General features: G+C 40.2%; 1 protein-coding gene across 9 annotated transcripts in view; it reads left to right on the forward strand.

Moving 5' to 3' along the window:
• The window catches only part of ANKRD44 (ankyrin repeat domain 44), a 112,147-nt gene that overhangs the window by 75,117 nt on the left and 24,107 nt on the right, over window positions 1–12,923 (forward strand). For 6 of the 9 annotated variants that reach the window (XM_052675048.1, XM_052675052.1, XM_052675050.1 and 3 more), the window contains exons 13-16: window positions 574–642; window positions 2,803–2,943; window positions 5,690–5,773; window positions 6,787–6,898. In XM_052675048.1, coding sequence (XP_052531008.1) covers window positions 574–642; window positions 2,803–2,943; window positions 5,690–5,773; window positions 6,787–6,898 — 406 coding nt within the window. The remainder of the gene's footprint in view (window positions 1–573; window positions 643–2,802; window positions 2,944–5,689; window positions 5,774–6,786; window positions 6,899–12,923) is intronic. The other 3 variants (XM_052675049.1, XM_052675051.1, XM_052675056.1) reach the window with 1 other exon arrangement.

Raw genomic sequence — 12,923 nt, forward strand, 5'->3', positions numbered from 1 at the left:
ATAGTTAATGCTTCTTATTCAGCAAAGTACATAAAGGCATGCTTAAATCTATCAATTGCCAACAAATGATTCGAGAATAAACCTAAAAGTAACTCTGTGTGGAATCTCACTGAAGTAAACAGGATTTTAGCACACCATTGCAGCTTTGCAAGAGGGGGTGGATTTCGTTAAATGTCACCTCTTCATTATTAGACTGGCATTTTATCAGCTAGCACCAACTTTAAAAGTCTTCTCATAAAATACCATTCCAGCGTGGGAAGCGTTAGAATGCAGCCCCCTTTGAAAATCTCCAGATGCAATGAATTCAAATCATATTTACTGCTTTCTCTTCAGAACATTAATTTTTCTTCTGCAGAAGTCCGAGGTTTTCTAGAAACAAAGGACATAATTTCTGAAACTTCACTTTCTGTTTGCTGTGACTGGATTTCAGGTTGTAGTTATCCATATCCTGATTTTGCACTGCAAATAATTTAAAAAAAAAACAACAACAAAACTTTGTCCTTTTGGAGGGAGGGAGGCAGCCAAGATGTAAGCTTCTGCTTTGTTCATGCTTTGGTTTTCTTCTCTTTTCAGTAATGTTGAATGTATAAAACTCTTGCAAAGCAGTGGAGCAGATTTTAATAAGAAGGACAAACGTGGGAGGTATGTAAATACTGAAACTCACTTTAAAAAAAAAAAAGAAATCTAGCAGGCAAGGGTGAAAGACTGCCTCTGTCTGGATATCATGTGTTCCATGAACAATGGCAGTAAAATAAAGTAGGAGTTTGACATTCCCTGCAAAGCTGCTGCTACAGTTATATGCCAAACAAACAGGTGCAGACTTCATTAAATACGTAAAAGCCGTCCCATCCTCTTGAGCTTTCTGTTTTAAAAATACCACTGAATTTTTTTTTCCTTATTGCTTTTCTTATTGCTTGAATTCTTGTGCTTATGTGCCCAAGTCAGCACCTGGGTTATGATGGGAAGGACTGCTGCTATTTGATGTGCTTCCTACCCTTTTACGTTTTTTTTTACTGTTTTCTTCTCCATATGAAGTGTTGTTAAGAGTGTTGCTATGCCAGAAATGGGTTTCACTCTTTGATTGCTACAGAATATCTGTCTGGTGTTTTGTTCTGTGTTTTTCAACAAGGCAGATGTTTTCCGAACCAGGTTCCCCAAAGCCTACTGGTGGAGTTGGAAAGGGAGAAGAGCTGTAGCTGACTTAATAGCACTATTTGGTTTGGCACATTGTGTCTTGTGTGGCAGCAGACTGTGCCATGACACACAGATAGATCTGCAGCCATAGTGGATATGGTATTATCTACCCTCAGCTGTAACAATGAGGCACATGCTTGGGTTTCCTGCTTCTTATGAAGCTGTAAACCATGGTGGATGTATGCACAGTTGCTTTAGATCAGTAAGGTGATTCACATTAAATGGCTGATGATAGTAGCTCTGTTTGAACTGAAGACACTGCAGAAATTCTCCTTAACTACTGCTGGGATGTCTGGTTCTTTGGAGGAAACACAGTAAAAGCCGCAGGTGCTTCAGAGGCTGATGAACTCTTTTGGAGGATTTATGGCTTTGTCATTATACTAGCATAAAGGAACTAGGGTTGAAAGGGTCCAGCATGGCTCAGGCACTGTGGGCAGTATTCCATGGTAGAGAGACAGCAGTGATTATCATTCACATCCTCTGAATATACCTGGTAGAAGTGTGTCAGATATGTCAATAAAAATTACTGTGTTCTTCTGTGAAGCAGAGCTGTCCTTGATTTTTTGTTTGTTTGTTTTTTACAACCTCCACCAAAATAAAAGTAGATTGTTTTAGGGGACAAATGAATTTAAACTAGTGGAGCATTTTTGTGTAGCCGATAGAGCCTTTGCAAGTTTCAGCCCAGCTGGCAGTTGTCTTGATGATTTGAGCTCTCTCTGAGTAACATCTGGCCTTTGAAGTGAGTGTGCTGAGCTTCCCTGCACAATGGATCTCTTCTTGGGCTTTGGAATTTGTCAGCGATGGGATCCCCCACATCTCCATCCACCTCTGGTGCTGCTGAGCCTGCCCACGCTGAGCTGATTTTGGAGCTGAATCCCAACTGTGGTTTCTTTGTCTGGAGTGCTGTTGCCTCTGTGGGCTGATGCTGAGCAGCTGGAGTGAGCAGAACCAAAGCAAGGAGCTGGGTTTGGCAGAGGTGCTGAGGCTCACATTGCCAGTGCTGCTGTGAGGGGTGCTGTACAGCAGGTAGATTATCAGGCTGCAGTGAAACCAAAGCTTTTAAAGCTTTGACTGTGTGTGTGCTCTTAATTAAAAAAAAAAAAAAAAAAAAAAAAGCATGATATTACTATGCAAGTTAGGCTTAAAAAAGAAGTTCATATATGTGTTATTTTAAAAAAAGAAAGGCAACTGTAAGAGAGGGAATAACAAAGCCTCAGTTACTCTGTTCAGATGGTATGGCTCTGAGAGCTATAGCAGTTCCCACTGATCAAGGTGCTGTGAGGGCTGTCCTGCTCTGCCCTGACTCCCAGCTGAAGCAATGTAGTGTGAATGCAGAGCAGTAGCAGAGGCTTTTGCTGGGAGCAGTTTGCTTGCAAGATGCAGAATGTATGCAGATCTGTATGCTCTTAAGCTTGGTAGGAGTATCAAAACTTCCTAGTAAGACAGTAATTTGTTAAATTTGCATAACTTTGAATTTCATCACGGTAATGTAAGGTGCTGATTTTGACTGCTGGAAGTCTGTAGGAATGCAGCGGTAGTTAAGGTTTATTGTTATCCTTAGCAGTGCATGTTGGAATACAAGGTAACAAACTGTCCCTTTTGTTCTAGGACACCTTTGCACTACGCAGCTGCAAATTGTCATTTCCACTGTATTGAGACACTGGTGACCACAGGAGCCAATATTAATGAAACTGATGAGTGGGGACGCACCCCTTTGCACTATGCTGCTGCTTCTGACATGGACCGAAAGTAAGAGAGCCTGTTTGTGTTCCTTCAGTGTTTTTCCAAATTAAACGTTCTATTCTCATCATGACTGCACCATTTATACCAAAAAAATGACCTGGCTGGCACAGGAATTTCTCTCAGGTGTATACATTAACTCCACACTGAACTGCTGTGCCTGTAATCTGGATCCTCAGGTGATGTGGCACCTCAGCCCTGCAGTTTCTTTGAAGTAACACGTGATTTTACGGCCCCTCTGTCCTAATGAACTATTTTTGCTACATACTGTCTTTCTTCTTCTGTGTGGTTTCCTCACAAGGGAAAGCTCAGGGAGTTCTGTGTCTGCTTTCCAAGTCCATCAGAAGGAATGGAAAAAGAGACAGTAGAAAGAGTTTTCCCAGGTGGACTGCAGCGATAGTTGGCCATTCTGATAGACTTTCTGGCAAAAGCAAGATAGATCTACCCATCACTCTCTCCACTGTCAGAGCTAATAAAAACTCTTACCTTTTCCAAATAGGTTGCTTTCTAGAGACTAAAGAGAGAGAGGCCTGGGGAATATCCTTTGGCAGAATGCAGAACTGTTCTTCTGAGAAAAGTTTGGAAGGGGAAAACAGCTGCGAAACTTAAATATCTGGAGGTTACTGAATAGAGTTTCTGCATATTTTGGCAATCTCTTTTCTATAACATACTGCATGAAACAGCCTCAGTTATCCTGTTAGTTGTCTCTTAAAACTGATAGGGACTCTTCAGACTCTCAGGAACTATTTTCCTGGTTTCTTATATAGCGAGGTCTGGTTAGAAGGAGGGCACAAAAACCAAACCGAAACATAAAAAGTATGGCTTATTCCCAGCAGAATACCACCCCAAAAGCACTTTTGGAAGACTTTTCCCTAAGCTCATAGATACCATAGGTGTACATCAGTAGCTTCTTCACCATTTGCTTCTTTTGCTGTGGTAATACTGGTATCAAAAATGTCTGCCCTGTCAATGTAAAACCAGAATGGTACCGGTAAGAAGGCATCAGGATCTTCAGAGGGCTGTTCTTGGCGTTGCATGCTGAATAGGCTTGTATGAAGGCTTTCACCACTGGCTGTTTCTAATTAAAGCTTGCCAGGGTGTGATGTTCCCTGGGGTGTTGAGAATTGTGATTCAGTATGCATTTTCAGCTTTTGACTATTTATAGGTTATGCTCCTGCATGTAAACAATCTTTTGGCTAACTTTAGGGTACCGTTGCTTCCAATGATAACTTTAAATTTAATAAATAAATAAATACAAACCTTAGTTTAGTCGGACTCTGAGCATTGTTAGGAATGTTTGGCCACCTTTGCCCTCAGAGTCTAAACCTAAATTGATTCTGATGTTGTCTTCTCATTAAATTTTCCTGTTGGAGATGTTTTGGAAGAAGCCTTGTTAGATGTTATTTACAGTCCATGATTTTGTAGGTCAGCATATTTATTTTTTTCTGCTGAACAATGGCAAACTCTCAAAGTTGGACAATCTTTGTCCAAAGGTTATTCAAAATCATTTAACTTTCAATGTGGGCAGTTAATGATCAGAGAGAAGTCTTTGTGCAACCAGGTTGTCCAATGTTTCAGCTGATTTGGTAAGTATTGTTGCTTATGGATTTCAGAAAATACTCCTTTCCTGCAGGGGAAACAACATGGGCATTTATTTAAATAGATTATTCAAGTTTATGAGGATGTATTGTTTTTCCTGATGATAGCTTACTCTGTTCAGGGAATGTTATATTGGGATCTCACTAATTTATTGTTAGCAGAAAGTAAATGTGGGCATGGCTTTCAGTTGCTATGTGAGCAGTTTGAAAATATGCTCAGTAGAGTTACTTCCAATGGCTTTTCTGAGGTTGAGCATCTTGCTTCAACATGGTACATGAGTACTGTCTGTATGTTTACAATGTTAGGATTTTTTTAATTGATAAATAAGATTTCTTTTTGAGTCAGTGAACATCAAACAAAACAGACCTCAGATTTGTGGAGCAGCCTCTTACTGTAAGCATCCACAGAAAGAAAGTCAAATCTTGGAAATACATATGGGAAATGACCTGATAAGGAAAAGATGTATTATTCTGCATTGTGCAAAACTCAGTCTGGAATACGTGTGTTACATAGGGATTGAATTTAGCAAACTGTCCTTCATACCTTCCAAGGTACTGATCTGTAATGGTACTTAGCAATTGGGAAGCATGCATTCTGTGTTGGCCTTGGTGCCCAAGGAAAGTCATAATCACAGGCTCATGCTCATAAGCTCACAGATCACAATCTTCTGGCTGCCATCCATCCAGCTGGGAAACAGAGATGCCAAAAATGATCCGGGTGTGCAGGAGTATGAAGACATGCTGAGCAATTTTGAAGAATCCAAAGAATCTGACCAGACATCTGGGAATCCGAGATATCTCACAGCGCTGCCAAGACATTTCACAGAAAGTGAGAAGAGTCAGCAACACAGCTAAAGCTGATTAAAGATAGACTAATTCAGTATTAGTGACTAAACAGTTCCTGACAGAAACAGAATTCTCTGGTGGCTTTTTTGCTTGGCACTCACTTGGAAGATGATAAACTTCCATGCTGTTGTTGTCTGTGTTGTTTGCAAAATTATCTGCAGATCCAGGTAGTACACTCACTAAGCTTATGTAACTTTTTACTTTTGGAAGAGGTCAGCTCCATGTGAAGGAGATTGGGGATGGGTAGCACACTGCATCAAAATCACTCATATTTTGAAAATAAGTTGCATTTTTCTGTCATTTATGTCAAGAAGAAAGAATATTTTAGGTAACTCCCATGAAAATGCTGAAGAACTTGAAAGAACCAGTGAAATGAAGGAAAAAGAAGCTGCATTGTAAGTGGTGTCAATAAAGAAGTTAAACTTCATTTCTGGAGAAAGCCATTGCTTTGCACTACAGCTTACATCCTGCTTTTGCTCATTCATTGCTTTGCTAGACACGATGCTTGGCTTTAATGGGAGCTAACATGAGGAAAAAAAGCTCTGCGCTCTCTTTTATGTGCACATTCCCTAATATTTCTGCTTCTGTGCTTGTTGGGCTTCCTTAATGGAAAATAAACAGCTTCAATAATTTAATAATTCATCAGTAACATGTGCTGCTTTATTTTAATACTTTGCACTGAGTATGTATGTTGCAAAGATAAGTTAGCTAATGGCTGCTTCAGTGTATTTGCTTGGACTAGCATTTTCATGTAGCTGCATATTGATTATTTCTCATTTTAAATATCCACTTTTTTGTATGACGGCTTATAGTCACTAACAATTACAAGTTACTGAAGAACATAATAATGACAAGATGATGATTTCTTGGCGGTGTAAGAAAAAATGATAGGAGCTGAGAAGAAAATATGGGATCTTTTGGAAAAAATGATTTGAAAAATGCCGGGAAAGAAGACAATATATTTATATACATACATGCTGGGAAATTACCTCAGTAAAATCCAATTTTTATTTTGCTGTAGTATGTGGTTGGAGGCCAACAGTGTGGTTAGAGAATTTGCAGATAACAGCAGTTCTGGCTTTCTGAAATGGGCTGTTTACATCATGGTGCAGAGTTTTCTTTCAGTCTCTTGTTAGAAGGCCATTTTGGAATCTAGAGTAGCAGCAAAGATAGGGTTTAACATTTAGGAAGATCTTCAAAGATGAGGGGGGATCTTATGTTTAAGAAAACAAAAAAAAAGTTCAATGTGGGAAGCAGTTGGTGAAAAGGAAGGAAACCTGTAAATGCTTTGAAGTGGTGTTAGAGACACCAAATGGGCTGCTTGTCTGCAGTGCCTCTCCTACTTGCAGTGAGGGATAAATCTGTTAAATATTGAGAGTTCTCATTTAAACTAATGCATTGTTCACAGGTGTCTGGAGTTCCTTCTACAGAATGATGCCAATCCATCCATCCAAGACAAAGAGGGGTACAACACTGTGCATTATGCTGCTGCATACGGACACCGGCAATGTTTGGAACTGGTGAGCGCTCAGATGGTTGAGAGGTCTCTAACTACTGATACAGATATGTGTGTGTGTGTATGAATGTCCCAGTATTGTGAATTCACCTCAAGTTTATGATTTGAGTCCTTTGGAAATTCATGGTTCTGTGAAAACTTGCAATAAACTTAGTAAAGTGGAACTAATAAGCAACCAGGCACATGTTAAAGACGTGATAGTTCTGTTAAACCAGTCCTTGTTCAACAAGCTGGTGCTTAAATGTTGAACATGAGTGGAGCTCTGGTTATTTTTTACCGTAATGGAAATATTCCCAGTGTTTGTGACAGTAATAAGGAGTAGTTCCCTGTGTGTGGGGATGTGTGTGCACAATTATCAGGCTCGTGTGCTGAGAGCTTTTATTAGCTGCATACCTACAATGTGTTTTTGCCTCTGAAGAAACAATAGCAGCACTGATAAAGCTGATAAACCATAATCAACCTTGTGGGCCATGTGGCTGTTTTCTTTGTTGTTGTGTTTCCGCTGTTGTTGCACCTGAGTGATTAGAAATTGCACCTCCCAAGAAGCCCAAAATGTTCAGTCAAAAACTGGATTTGGGAGATCTCACAGTGAGCATTTATAGTAGAGTGGAGGTTGTAAGTAAATAAATCCATAAAAATCCTGTGAAAATGGATGTTACCTGAACAGCTTGTTATACAGGGGGATCCAACACAGATATAAATAGGCTCTGCTTTAAAAACAAACAAAAAAAAAAGGTAGAAAATTGTATAGATGTTCAGACCTGAGTAAGAGTGCTGTGCACTGTTCAGTGTTTTACATTGTTTGGTTTGTTCTTTCCTTGTTAAAGTGCTTAATAATTGAAGAGGACTTAGGCACAAACATGTGCTGCCTTCATCCCACGTGCACCGGCTATGTCAGTCGCTGCCCCCTCTGGGAGATCCTGCAGCTGGCCCAGCCTGGGTCACAGCTCCAGGTTAAAAGCCTTTCAGCTCCCACCTGCACACACAATTATAATTAGGACACTTGGAAGACCACTGCTTCTTTTCGCTTGTGGCAGGTGTTTGGCCTTTCCTGGTTGGGAGACGTCTCCTGGAGCTACTCCTATGTGGCTCTGCTCCTTGGGGACTGAGCAGTCCTCTCCTGCATGCACTGTGGATTTGGAGCAAAAGCAAATATTCTTGGCCTTTGAAGGGCGTGTATGCAGTTTGTTTGGTGCAGTGTACAAGCCTATGCTTGTATGGCTACAGCAGAGTGTACTGCAGCCTCACTTCTGTTTTATCACCAGATTCTTGCAGGCCTGGTGTGAGCAGAGCTGTCTGCAACAATGTCTTCTCTTTCAACCTGGTATTGTAGCCCTTGTGTGCTCTCGTGTGTGGAGCAAGCACAGAGAAAGGTCTCTTTTCTTGCTGCTGGACACGTTTTCTCACAACATAGCAGTTACAAACCTGCTGTCAGTTCGCAGTGTTACTTAGGCATGCCAGACATACAAGAGCTGGGAGTGCAGCACATATTGGAGGTGTTGTGTTTCTCTTCATTTTGAAGGGTGACATGCAAACCATGAGTGAGAGACAGCAATGCAGCAAATGTGCTGTATTCATATTAGGAATTCAGTGTTGTTTCATGTTAATCCTCACATATTTGTGACTAGAGCTGCAGTATAGAAATCCAAGGCCAAGGGTCACTTGCAAAGTTACAGCCATACAGCGTGTTTTCCACACACCTGTGAATGACCATTTACATACTATGCTGTCTACCTCAGAGCATTATGTGGACCAGGATTTTGCCACTGGTGTTGAGAGATTGACAGACATCTTAATTCACCTCTGGAATACAAAACATTGAGTGCTTTGGCAAGCAATTGTGCTCAGTCTGCAGCAGGACTGGGCTCGCCATCTTTTGTATCCACTGTCAGAAGAGACTGATTCTGTTTTGTTCAATGAGCAGTTGTCCCTTAGTTCTAGCGAGTTACAGAGACCCAGGTTATATTTGCATGATGATACTTGGTAACGATAATGAATTGATGCAGGCAGTTACCTTTACATTGATTTTTTTTGATTTTTTTTCTTCCTTTCATTTCTTACATTTGAAACATCAGATGAGCTGGGAGCAGTCTCCAGTAGTTGAAAGGTAGTGTTGCTGTGAGCATATTTTCAGTTGTCCTTGCTCAAGGAGTAGTGGGAACCCAACAATGCCAGTTCCAGTCTAAATGCATCTGTAACTAGATAGAGAGACTTCTTGTTTTGGCTTCACACATGTGATAACAGATGCTTGGGTATCCAAGTGCTAACCTTGAACCATTAATCTACATCACAGGGTCTGTCATGTGAAATGTTCCTTCTGAAATATTTACAGTTTCATCCTAAAGAAGAGATTTCTCAGGCAGGATTATTGAAATTAAAGCTTTTTATTTCAGTGCCAAGTTAACTGTTATTTTACTGTTTTATCCCTTGGGTGTATAGTTTCAGTTTATTAGTGGCAAATCAGACAAAAATATCTGGAAATTATTTTCCCTTATCCTACAAGACAGTTCTTTATGGGCACAAAACTGTTAGGGGAAGAAGTTCATTTAAGATATGAAGCTTTGGATCTGATCAAAACTAAGGCAAAATGTTGCAATGCTGAGCTTGATTTCTGTGGGTAGCAATTACTAGCATTTCCCTAAATGCACAATATTAAGTTAAAGGAATACATTCATACATATTTTTCAGTGTTGTGGACCTTGCCAAATTTGTCAGAGCTTGTAAGCCTAATTTTTTAGTTCTTCCTTCCCTCCTGTTTCTTTTAAACAGGTAACTTAATTAATCTATTTCAAAAGAAATGATCACTTAAAAAAAAAAAAAATCTGAAGAGGACAGTGCAGTGTCTAGTGAAGTTTCCTTAGCTCTAAGGGATCTGATCATTACTTTAAACATCATGGCTTCTCAGCATGACAAAATATTTACACCTCTGAGTACAGTTTTGGAAGGGCTGGTTTATCTACAGAAATACGTTTTTAATTTTTGCCATATTTCGTGGCACAAGAAATAAGGTGTGTGTTTGTGTGTTCAACCACAGAGCTCAATGCCAGAAGCTCTTCTCTGGAGGACCTTTAAGTTGCCTGGAATATCACTTTGCAGTGAATGACGTGATGTTGCTAAAAAGAGAACAGTGGAAGCAGATTCTTGAATTCTTTCAATATTTGTTGCGAGCCATTCATAAAGACTGAATGGTGAGCATGTGTGCTTGAGAGCAAGTGAAGCTCTGTCTCTCTCGTGTGCTTTCATACTTCTAACAATATAACCTCATGTTTGCTCAGATTGAGACTGAGCTTCTTTGGTGTTGGATAGTTGGAGATGCTGTTCTCTATCACTTGCTGGTATGTTAGAGTTGATCGTGTTAGTGAACTGTAGTAGTTACGAGTAAAAAAGGTTTATTTTTCATTGAAATGATCTATCACAAAATCCTTATTGCCATGGAAAGAGTGAAATTGCAATTGCAAATTAAATTGTAGTGTGGAGTGTCAGTCAGACCCTTTATGTTTTAATGTCAAGACAATGGAAATGAAGCATGTCAGTGTTTTGCAGTGATTTCTCTGACTGTAAGTACTGATTGTTAATTTACTTTTAATCTGCACTTCTCCTTATCTCATCAGCAAATGAAATTCACTTTTGGCCAACAGAAACTGAACTGGCACAATGGCCGATTCTCTTAAGGATGGGAGGAGGGCGCATGGTTTAATGGAAAACTATATCTGAGAGAAAAAGTAAATCTTGGTTCATATGCCTGACCAAAGCAGTGAGCTGCAGAGCCATCTGCACTGGGAGATCTGCTAGCAGAGCCTGTCACTGTGGGCTGTGTTGTGGAGTTTGAGGGGCAAGGACACATCTTTTGTTAGACCAGGTGTTGCAGTGAGGAAGTAGCAAGCTGTGTGTTCCATGTTCGGTCCCTTGCATGTGGAGAAGTTACAATCACAGACCCTCCAGGTCTTTCATATGACTGCTCCTGGTTTTCTGTCTGTTCATCAACAAGAAAGTGTTGGTTCATTCATCTGAGACACTGGCAATCAGTGGTGGGCAAATCTCATGTGGTTGGGATAGGCATGAAGTAGCTGTCTGCTGCGTGGGGTCCTGCCTCGACCACTTGTCTGGCTCCAACCCCTGATCTGCCTCATGGCCTGAATCCCTGCATTCAAAGGGGCTGTGCTCTGTTTTTCTTCTTTTATGCATGTCTCACTGTCTCCATGACAAACGCTGCTATTCTGAAAGGGAGAATTTTGTCTGACAGCAGCAGTGATGGTGCTTTGTGCCAACCTCCCAGAGCTTTTCCTGCATGTCAACTTTGAATGTCTGAGCAGTTGTTCCACGTGCAGTGCAGAAATTTGATGTTTCCTCTGCAGTTTAGGTACAATTAGGACTTCACGTGCTTACTTTTCATGAAGAAAACACCAAGTAAGACTCAAAAAATACATAGGACAAGATTTCAAATAAATAGGCTCCCTATGCACAGAATTCAAGGGAGGTTATGTGAAGTATAACTTTGAGCAATTCTGAAAAACATGAGTATGAGTTTGGATGACTGCTTAGTGAAGGGCTGTTAGCAGCACCAGCTGATATGTGAGGGTGGGTGCCTGTGCAGGCAGCTCTCAGTGCATCAGAACCAGGGAGCCTTTCTGTCAAACCCACTGCTGTACACACCTTTCTTGCGTGTTTTTTCTAAGCAGAGGAAGTTTACAGTTATTCTACTGTCCTTTTTTTTTTGTTTTCTAAAAGGAGAATGCAAAAGAAGATGGTAACATATTGAACATTTGTACATGCTGATTAAATTATTAATAGGAGCTTATATGTGCTAGAATTACCAATATATGTTAGCTTATAGCAGTGCATAAGCTTTGGCTTAGGTTTTTTTTGTGTTGTTGTTTTTTGTTTTGCTTTGGAAACTAAATTGAAAATCTTTTAAGAATCAAAATTAGGATGCTAAATACTGCTTTTGAACTTCGTATGAGGGCAGGAATTTGCCATCTGCATCCGAGTGGCACTTTGGCTCCTAGAATAGCAGGATTGCCTAGGAGGGCTTTTTTCTGTCTAAGATTTAGGGATTTTTTTTCTTTTTTTTTTTCTTTTTTCTTTTTTTTTCTTGATTTTTTTTTCTTTTTTTTTTTTTTCCTAACAGAGAGAAGCAAGCTGTTAACATGTGCTGTCTTTTGTCAGAGAGTAACAAGGTGATCACAGAGCTGCAGGAGGTGGTTTTCCTTCAGGCATGGACTCGTGCTGTTGCCTGAAGTACCTGTCTGTGAATGTGTGTGGTGTTTGAGTGGAAACGTGGTCAGGATATCTGACTTTCTAATCTACTGAATCCAGTGAGAGAGGTGTATGGCCTTGCATTAGACAGCATAGCTCAGAAAGAGGTGTAGCTGCTGGGGTCTTCAGGCTGTAATTGGACTCTTTTATTCAAGGGAAGATGTTTGCCTGTTTTCAGCAGACTTCCAAAAAGGAATGTCTCTGGTTTATTGCTGTAAGTACACTTTAGACAAAGGCTCCCACAGCGTGCATATTTTGTGTCTGTCTTTTGCCAGTCGAACAGATTGACTGTAAACATTCTCCCTGACTATTATTTTCCTCTTTCTCTTCCTCCCATATGAATTCATACAACTGGTATCTGTTCTCGGGGGCTGACATTAGGCAGTTGTCTTATTGCTGCTTCAGGAGCATTTCGTCCATAGGTGGACAGTATAGAGACAGGTGTGTAAAGGTGTCCTTGTTAAAATGCTTTTATTCATTCCTGAAAGTGCCATGAAAAATAGCTATTAATTGATGAACATTTTGACATTTTACATTTGGTATTAATAGCAGCCAGCTATGGTGCTATGAAGAAATAAATCACTTGTGGGTGTGGAAGTGATATGTGTTTAAACTTGGAAATTGCCTTATTGAAATAATCAAACTTTCAGTGGAAAGTCACTTGAATGTCAGTGGTGGTTAGATCAAACCTTTTGACATAGCTACAGGTGGTGTGTACAGGTGGCTGTGTACGTGCATGCTGTTTCATACAGAATAATGCTTTCTCTTTTCTT

This window comes from Tympanuchus pallidicinctus, unplaced genomic scaffold, assembly GCF_026119805.1.
Source record: "Tympanuchus pallidicinctus isolate F22 unplaced genomic scaffold, pur_lepc_1.0 scaffold15, whole genome shotgun sequence".
Taxonomy (NCBI): Eukaryota; Metazoa; Chordata; class Aves; order Galliformes; family Phasianidae; genus Tympanuchus; species Tympanuchus pallidicinctus.